This window comes from Hydra vulgaris, chromosome 06 (genome assembly GCF_038396675.1).
Source record: "Hydra vulgaris chromosome 06, alternate assembly HydraT2T_AEP".
NCBI classification, from domain to species: domain Eukaryota; kingdom Metazoa; phylum Cnidaria; class Hydrozoa; order Anthoathecata; family Hydridae; genus Hydra; species Hydra vulgaris.
The window spans coordinates 54,150,756-54,160,000 of record NC_088925.1 but is presented as its reverse complement, the minus strand read 5'-3'; the positions used below and the strand labels follow the sequence as shown (position 1 = coordinate 54,160,000).

Genomic DNA, 9,245 nt, shown 5'->3' with positions numbered 1-9,245 from the left:
ACGCATAACATGTTTTCATGCTTACTCTAGGGAAAAAAGTGTCGTTACAAAGAACATATTGTAGCCTTTTTTAGAAGAAATGCGCCTTTTTTTAACTATTTGTTTAATTGAATAAAAGCATTTGCATTTTTCTATAATTTTTTTTTTCTTTTGTTAAAGCTCTTTTATTATTACCTTCTTACATCTTTTTATATTTTTTTTAACATTTTTTGTATATTAACTTATAAAATTTTTATCTACTTTTTAAACGACCTTATAAGTAATTAAGTAAATAATAAAAAGTAATAAATGGCTGAAACAAGTAGATATCAGCAAATTTTAAAACAACATGACTTTCAACTTTATTAACCAAATTTTGCATTGATCATTAATTAATCAATATTTTTGAGATTGAGGTTCAATTATAATGAAGTAATAAAATTATTAAACAAAGAAACATATTAATAATGAACCACAGAAATAAAAAAATTTTATAAAAGGATGCCTGGCAAGATTAATGGTTCAGACATTAGCTATTAATTATGTAAAATTAAAGACAAGTCCTAAAAATAATTATCAACACCCTGGACAAACCTTATGGTTTACACTAGGTTGACAGATCTAAATATATAACCCAAACGCATGCACCTATTGCATTACAACCATGATGAACTAGTTCATATTACTATTAAAATATTTGCAATTAATTTATAAAGAATGGATAGTGAAATAAAACAAAAAAATTAATTAAATTTAAATAACAGTAAAAATAATGAACACAGACAAAAAAAAAAAAAAAAAACCATAGTCATCTTCGTAACCAGCAGGTAGAACATTTAAATTGTATTTATCTCGCATCTTGTCACCAGGTCTGTTTCTTGTCCAAAATTTACTAAAAAAAAAAAAAATTCAAATGCAAAAAAAAAAAAAAAAAAAAAAGATTAGATGTATTAAAAAAATAACTATACGTAGTATGATCATTTGATCCTGAGCATAAAATATGTCCAAGAGGATGCCACTTTAAATCCCATATCATGCCATCATGAGCATTATCCATAGCTCCTAACTCTTTTTCACACCTTTAAAATTAATCATTTACATAGATATAAATGGCTTACTACTATTATATTTTTCTTTTATTTAAATTAACATTTATTATATTACAGTTTAGTCATGAAATACCGGTTATAAAACACTTTAAGATTAAAAAAAAACAAAACAATATTTAATGTTAAACAATAAAACAAGCGTGTAGAAACAAGTTTTTATGGTCATCACTTTTTGTTTTAAGCTGTGTATTGATAAATAATTATAAAACAACATTAACATTAACCTATAATTAATGTCTATATTGATCATAAATATATCATAAATCCCCTCCTCCCCTGATACGCTATTTGAAGACTCCCCCCCTACCTATGAGCGTACGTACTTTATGGACAACCCTTTATTCATTTTTAAACAAATGATAATACAAGTGTATAACTAATTAATAAGGAATTAAGTCATTATTAGGCAAAAACGTGGTTTTAAGAATAATGATTTTTTTAAATATCTTTTAAAAATTTAGTCAATTTTTAAGTTTTGCAACTAATGCTAACCATTTATTTTTTAGTATATGATATGTAATGTATATAAAATTTAGATTGAAGTTATAGTTACATATAAATATTTAAATTGCTGATGTTACAGCTAGTTTAGGGTGATGAAACAGTAAATAAGATAAAAACTATACCCCATTAGCCAGAACATTATAGAACCATCAGATCCTCCGCTAGCAAACATGTTTTCATACAAAGGATGCCAGTTTACAGCTATAAAATAGTTACTGAATTATTATTAATGCACACAAACATATACAAAAACAAATTTTTAATAAAACAAAAAAGGCAAAACTTTTGCAAAGAGTTTCTTCAGTTTATCTATTGAATCTTCCAAACTTATCCGGTTATCTCAAAGAAACAGGTTAACTCACTGTTGAACATCCAAATCACTCTGCTTCTGCTTAAGCTCGCTTCAAATGGCTTATCAGGGAACATTTTAAAATTAGGAAACTATTCCTTTTTAACTGCAGTATTAAAGCTGTCTTTAAAAGCCATCACATATCTAAAAACTCCTGGTGTACAGCAAGATTCTATCCTTGGTATCCCTGTGTTGTTTCTGCATTTTGTTCGGCATTCTGCATCAATCCACATAAATAATCTTCCTGACTATCTTACATCTAAAGTAACTTTATTTGCTGACAACACAGCTATATATTCCAGTCTTGACAAAAACCATCACTTTCGATCAAAAGGTGATGCAAGAGCAAAGAGAGATTGAAACAATCTGCTCTCTCCTCTTGCAGCGGCTTATGAATTTTAATTCTGTTATTTACTGCAAACAATTATCACAATTACTGTTGATATTCTTATATTGATAAATGGCTCTTACTGAAACTCTCACTGACACTCTTTAAAAACCCAAGCCTCTTTCATCACCATAATTCTAAAACCCTAACTTATAATAATAATGAGTAGTTATATATAGTGGTTGCTTGCAGCCTTGTATGGAGAATTTCATTTAATAAAAAAAAACAATTTTAACTTTTACAAGTCTTTGTACTTACAAGCAGCTTCCTTCTTGTGCCCTCTAAAAGTGTAAATTTCTTTCATTACACGAATATCAAACACTTTTAATAGTCTATCACGAGAACCGGTAAGCAACCAGTTACCATTTTTATTCCAATTTAAATCCATAACAGTGCTCTTGTGTCCATGACTAAAAATTAGATTATATTTTATCTTACAAGTTAAAATTTTAAAAGTTGAAAATTTTTCCTCTAAAGCACAAAAATGTTAAATACATTGTAGCTAAACTGGATCCTGTACGAGGATCCCATAACTTGAGAGGTTGTTGACTATCTTTACTTCCAGAAGCTACCATACTTTTAAAAGGATGCCACCCAATACATTTTACATCTGCACCATGACCTAATGTATAAAACAATATATTATTATAAAATAATATAAAATATTCTATAATTTTTTTTACTTTATCTATTATTAATTCACTTTTCCCCTATTTTAAAGGTGTCACTATTGTAAAAAGATACTACTGGTTAAATTATAAAAACAAAATAATATTTTATAATTATTATTTCTTTTATAATATTTTTATGAACAATATTATATCATTTTAAATATGAAAAAACTTTTATTAAAATTAAACAATCAATAAAACCTAATTTTAAAAAAAAAAAAAAAAAAAAAAAACATGTTATAAATAAATTTAAAATTATTCATTTATAGATACATAGAAACATATATAAATATGTTTATACATAAACATAAATATGTTTAAACATATATAAATATGTTTAAACTTATATAAATATGTTTAAACATATATAAATATGTTAAGCGTATAAATGCTTGAAAGCAAAAAGGTTTACTTAAGAAAAAAATAATTGTAACAAGAGAACTTCAAACTAAATAACAGATTATTTAAATAAAAAACAACAATTATAAATAAATATAACTGAAATATAACCAGAGACCAGTCGGTTAACAGGGGTACAAAAAATGGTAATGTTTTTCTAAATATGTATGTGTTTTTTTGCTTTTCTGAAGTCATATTTATTCCCTGATATTTAATTTAGTTTAGCAAGCGCCCATTTTATCTGCGCTTTTATATGCAGTTTGCACTAAGCAAAAACAAAGCATCGACAATTTAGGTTTAATAATACAAACATACCACCAGATAATACACATATGCAGTTGAAAATGTTCTTCAGAGAGTAACCAAGATAGTGCAAAACTAGAAAACTACCCAATAAAAACACAATGCTAATACTGAAAACACATATCATAGGCAAAAGCTGATGAATGAGAGCAAAACAATCCCATGTGAGGCAAGTCATGAAGCTTCATACACACTCTCCCCTGGGCTAATCCTAAAAGCAGGGCAAGATTACAACCATCTATAAAAGTATTTAAAACATAGAGATAACCTTGATACCAATAATCAGATAAAACATAAGCAAAAAATGCTAAATATCACTCACTGTTGACACCAGCCCTCTTGCTGGATAGCAAACACTGCAATAACTACACAGATATATGTAGCGTATTTTTATGGTTTTTTGGTTGGAGTCTACTTAACTGTTCTAATAGACGAAACTATTGTCAACTATGCTTATGTTTTGTTGCAATTGCACTATATGTGACTACTTATTATTACTATATGTGATGATGTGTTTATTTTATCACCATTCTTTGTGAAAGCATTTGTCACCACTTATAAGGTAATATGGATATTTCTTATATTATCGGAGTTACCACATTCTATACTAAATTTTCTACTAACTACTTTCGTACTAACCACATGAGACCATACCAGATGACCAAACGGAACTTACTTATGCACCACACCGTCACATCTTAGAAATAAACAGTCTCTAATATCAGTTAATCAAACATTTGTTCGACCTTATCCTTTAATATATCTTCTATGTTTCTGTACCTTCATACTAATCTTAATAGCATAGCATTGTAAACAGAGATGCAATTTCTTCAACAATCAGGAATTATAACTCTTTGCCAAAACAAATTATTTATGCTTTTATTGAGGATTAAGCAGTTATAATGATCGATATGATCAATATGTTGTGAAATAAAAATACTACAACCAGATATTATACACAATTCAGAATGTGACATGTATGTATGTAAGCTTTAATACTCATAAAAATTCAACAAACTTCATCATTAAAAATGAAAAAAAAAAATTGAATGGCAAAATTTTTAAAATTATTTTCCCTCCATTTGCATTTTTTGCTTTATTAAGGGGTATGTGTTAAAGAAATCTTTACAGATTTATGTTTAAATGTTCATATTGTACTTAAAAACATGTTTTATACAGCTTTTTGTAATTGCATTTTTTTACTTCATAATATTCACATTTAGCTGTTTTAAAATGTTAAAAAGTTATGTACATATTTATCATAATATTCACATTTAACTGTTTTAAAATAGCATAAATCAATAAATAATGAAATGGTTGTACTTTTCAATATAAATTTAATGAAGAGTTTACAATTCATAGTCATTTATAAATAATATTAACTAATCTGAAGTAAAAACCTGATTTATATCAAGTCATTGTCATTGATCAATCTAACATCAATGTCATTGATTTCATACCTAACATATAAACTAAACATTTTTACTAAAGTCCCCACAATTAGAAGTTGATGACGTTTTTAATAAGCAAATGTTTTAAATAATGTATGTTTTAATTAAAAAAGGTTTAAACAACTTGAACATCAAATGACAACAGTTTTTTTACTATTCAAATTACAATTCAATTTTAAGATTTTATTTAATATACTTTAACATTTTTTGTTTTTACAAACATAATCATGTTTTATTAGTATATTTTATTAATATAATTTTTATCATTAAAAAAATTCTATCATAAATTTACCATGCAAATCTTAACCAAATTAATTGTGTTTTAAAACCCATTAAATAAATTTATCAAGCCATCAAACATCATTAGAGATAAATAAAAAAACTGATTTAAACCAATAGCTCCTGTAAGAACAGATAGCTAGTGCAAAATAATTGATGAAGGCTTACTTAACATGCTATGTCTGTTTTAAATGAGCTTTTTCATCTATTTCCACACTTACAATTCAAACCCTGAATTTTTTAAAGATGTTAAAGTCACAGAACCCAGCACAACCACCATATTTATCTAGATAAAAATGCATTTAATACCTCGTAGAATTCTTTCTTCTTGACATCTGTAAAAGTCCCATAGTTTGATCAGTCCATCATCAGAACAAGTGACAAATTTATTATCTGTCGGACAAAAACTAAATTAAAAATTCTAATTTAATTTATTTAAAACTAAAAGAAAAAATACAATATTTAAATTATACAATAGGTAAATTATACAATAACATGTGAATTATTACTACAATTACTATAAAAAGTTTTAACCAGCTAATAGTTCTTCAAATAATAAACAATTTAACTTATTTCAGCTTAAATTGAGAGTTTTTTTTCAATTTATGTCTGATTTTAAAAAAGTAAATATATTTATTTTTACTTATATATTCTGATTTGCTTTTTGTTGTGTTATACTTTTCTTTTCTTTTTTTGAAGCAATTAATCATTCTTCTCAACTAAGAAAAGTTAACTTAGTAAAATGTGTGGACAACATTTCTATGTCTTAAAAACATTTTTAATGAATTGGAAACAATTCATTTGAAATTTAATAATATTGATTGACCTGAAAATATTAATGATATTAACTCTAACCACTACACCTCAGATGCGATATTATGCAACATGTCAAATGTCAAATAGTGTATAAGATTAATGATCAGCTTGCTGTCTGCTTTTACAAGTTTTTGTTGTTTTCTTTGCTGCTTGCTGTTTATGTTTAAATTGATAGTTCAACTTATCACTCAAAACAAAAATAAATCCTCATCACCTAAAGTCAAAGATGATTCAGCTTTGTTTGCCATGCATATATTTCATCTCAGAATTATAGCTGAAAAATGATTGAGTTGTGACAATTTATGATAACTGCTTATGCAATTTAGTGTATAATTGCCAACCAGTACAGTAATTATTTTGAACTGCATCAAATTTAAAAAAAAAAAAAAGATTCTACTTGATTTTATTTTTAATTTTAAAAATCTTACTTCATTTTTGGCATCTTGCTTTTTAGCACACTTTAAATATCTAATTATAATAATATTTTAATTATATACTTAAAATATAATATAATAGTAATTAAAAATAATATACTTAACCCTTTGACAGCTTGATAAAATTAAAAGATGTTTAGAAAAATTTAACTAAAAAAACCGAAAATGGAAAAAAAAAAAACAGTTTTGAGATTTGTATACCATTTTTCATTTATAACATCTACAAAATTTATAAACAAAAAATTTAAGTCTTCATTGTATAAATAATAAATGGTATTTAAAAAGCAATAATTTTTTGCAATAAAGGTCATAATTTTAAAGATAAGTTTTAAAAGCCACGATCGTGGCTTGCCGCACTTCAACGGAAAAACCACGTTTTTCCGTTGAAGTTTTGCAGCAAGCCACAATCGTGGCTTGCTGCAGTCAAAGCCACAATCGTGGCTTGCCGCAGTCAAAGGGTTAAATATCGTTTAAAGAGAATACAAAGGTTTTCTTAAAACTGACTACAACCTGGGTTTTAAAACTGCCAGATGTTACGGTTACAAATATTTAGAAAACGAGAACTCCAGGATAGAATTTATGAAGCAGTTTAAAAAAATTGACTGGCAGCAGTGTTACTTCAACAACAAGAAGCTGTGGGTGCTAATTTTTTCAAAAATGCAGTCATTTTTTTCTCCAGAAATTTGTAAATTTCTGAAAAAAAAATGGGCATGATATTGACACAGACGTTTATAAAAGTCGCTAATAAATGACTGGATTTATATATTTTTATATGTCTATGAGGACTTAATCACATAGCACAGCACAAGAGCATTTATCCAAGAATTTCCTAGATAGCCTCTTAAATTAAATTTAAATAATTTTGGTTGTAACAAGTGCTACAAATTTTGAATCTGTCCAAAATCTAAAAAGAACTGAACAACTTGCTGAACAGAAGCCAGAATCCAAACTAAAACAAGACAAAATCTATAACGGGTGATTTATAAGTTATTGAACAAAATAAAAATAAATCTTATTTATACATAAAAAAATAAACTATTAGGCTTTTGTTCTATAATAAAATTTTATTCTAAAATCATTATTGAAAAAAAAAAAAAATTTATTTTTAATTAAGTTTTAATAACATTTTCATTAGATGTCAATTTTAGTTTGACACCTTTCATAATTGACTAAAAAATTCAAATTAATTTATTTTAGGTTTAATTCGATGCAATCATTCGGGACTTGTTCTGTTGAAGCTTGCCAATCTCTCTTATGAACTTTTTGTGTCAAATGTCCTTAAAAGTTAAATACTTTACTGCTTATATTATTAGGAGACTTTTGATTAAAAGAATTTTGGTTAATAAACTTTCAACATTTCCATGCCATAGGCAAAACTCTGCTTTTAAAATGTACTTATGGTTCACCCATGATTAAGCACTTGTTTTAGTCATATGGATGAGTAAACAAACACCTAGTATTAATGTTTCTTATCAAATTTTTTTTTTTTTTTAATTTAAAAAATTTAATTAGTTCTCCTTAGATTTTTTCACCTCCATATTTAAGTCTCCTTTGAGTCACTGACTACTGCAAATTCCTTTGTACACAATTTACTGGTGTTGGATAATAGCTCAGTGATATCAATGATAAAAAAATGATTTAAAAAAATGATAAAATAAATAGCCACAGATCTCTAGCTTCCGAGACAAGTGCACTTACCACTGTGCTTAGACTGCTCAAAGCATTATGATATCCCACTCATAACTACCCTCAAATAAGATATATATTTAAGTCACTTATTGAAGTCTTTTACTAGGAAAAGATTCTACAATTGGATACAAAATAGTAGGTTAAAAGTGGTTCATTAAAAAATTTAGATGGCTACTTTAAATAATAATCTAGGAGGTGGGGAAAGGGTGTGTGTGTGTGTATATTCATAAATCCAATTCAAAGTCACATAATTAAAACATTTTATAAACCCCATTTGGGGGCCACATATTATTAAATACATTTTAAAAATTGCATTCAGGGCCAAGTTATTTAATTCATAAGTTCAATATCAGAAATTATCATAAAGGCATTAAATTGTAAGATTTAATACCTTTATAATAATCAGAAGATTTGATCTAACCTGACAGAATGATTTCAAAATTTTTAATGGTACAGAGATGTTTATAATTACGTAGTTTTTTGCAATTTACACATTTAAATGTTTTTGTTAATTAAAAAACAGACTTCTCTAATTTCACTATACCCAAGTGGAAGTTTATCAATTTAAACTTAGAAAAGTATAATTATCTAACTTTAAAAAATGTTTGAAGGAAATCCCCATGCACAATTTTAATTCAAGTTTTATTACAAAATCAACAAAAATTAACATAACTTTTAATTACAAGATCAACAATATCTTGATGAAACACTTGTTGAATATTTTATAAAATGATTTTACAAGTGTTTTAAGGTAAAATAAAAGTCTAACAAGATCAAACCCTACACCAAAACCCTACACCAAAACCCTACACCAAAACCCTACACCAAAATAAACTCTTTTTGTATTTTAATTACTATTGTTCACATAATTTAA

General features: G+C 26.4%; 1 protein-coding gene across 1 annotated transcript in view; it reads right to left on the bottom strand.

The window, feature by feature from the left end:
* LOC100212561 (pre-mRNA 3' end processing protein WDR33) overlaps window positions 1–9,245 on the bottom strand; it is a 36,824-nt gene that overhangs the window by 9,872 nt on the left and 17,707 nt on the right. Inside the window, exons 7-12 of the mRNA XM_065800482.1 lie at window positions 5,742–5,839; window positions 2,825–2,951; window positions 2,588–2,739; window positions 1,715–1,793; window positions 948–1,058; window positions 783–871 (exon numbers count right to left, since the gene is read on the bottom strand). Coding sequence (XP_065656554.1) covers window positions 783–871; window positions 948–1,058; window positions 1,715–1,793; window positions 2,588–2,739; window positions 2,825–2,951; window positions 5,742–5,839 — 656 coding nt within the window. The remainder of the gene's footprint in view (window positions 1–782; window positions 872–947; window positions 1,059–1,714; window positions 1,794–2,587; window positions 2,740–2,824; window positions 2,952–5,741; window positions 5,840–9,245) is intronic.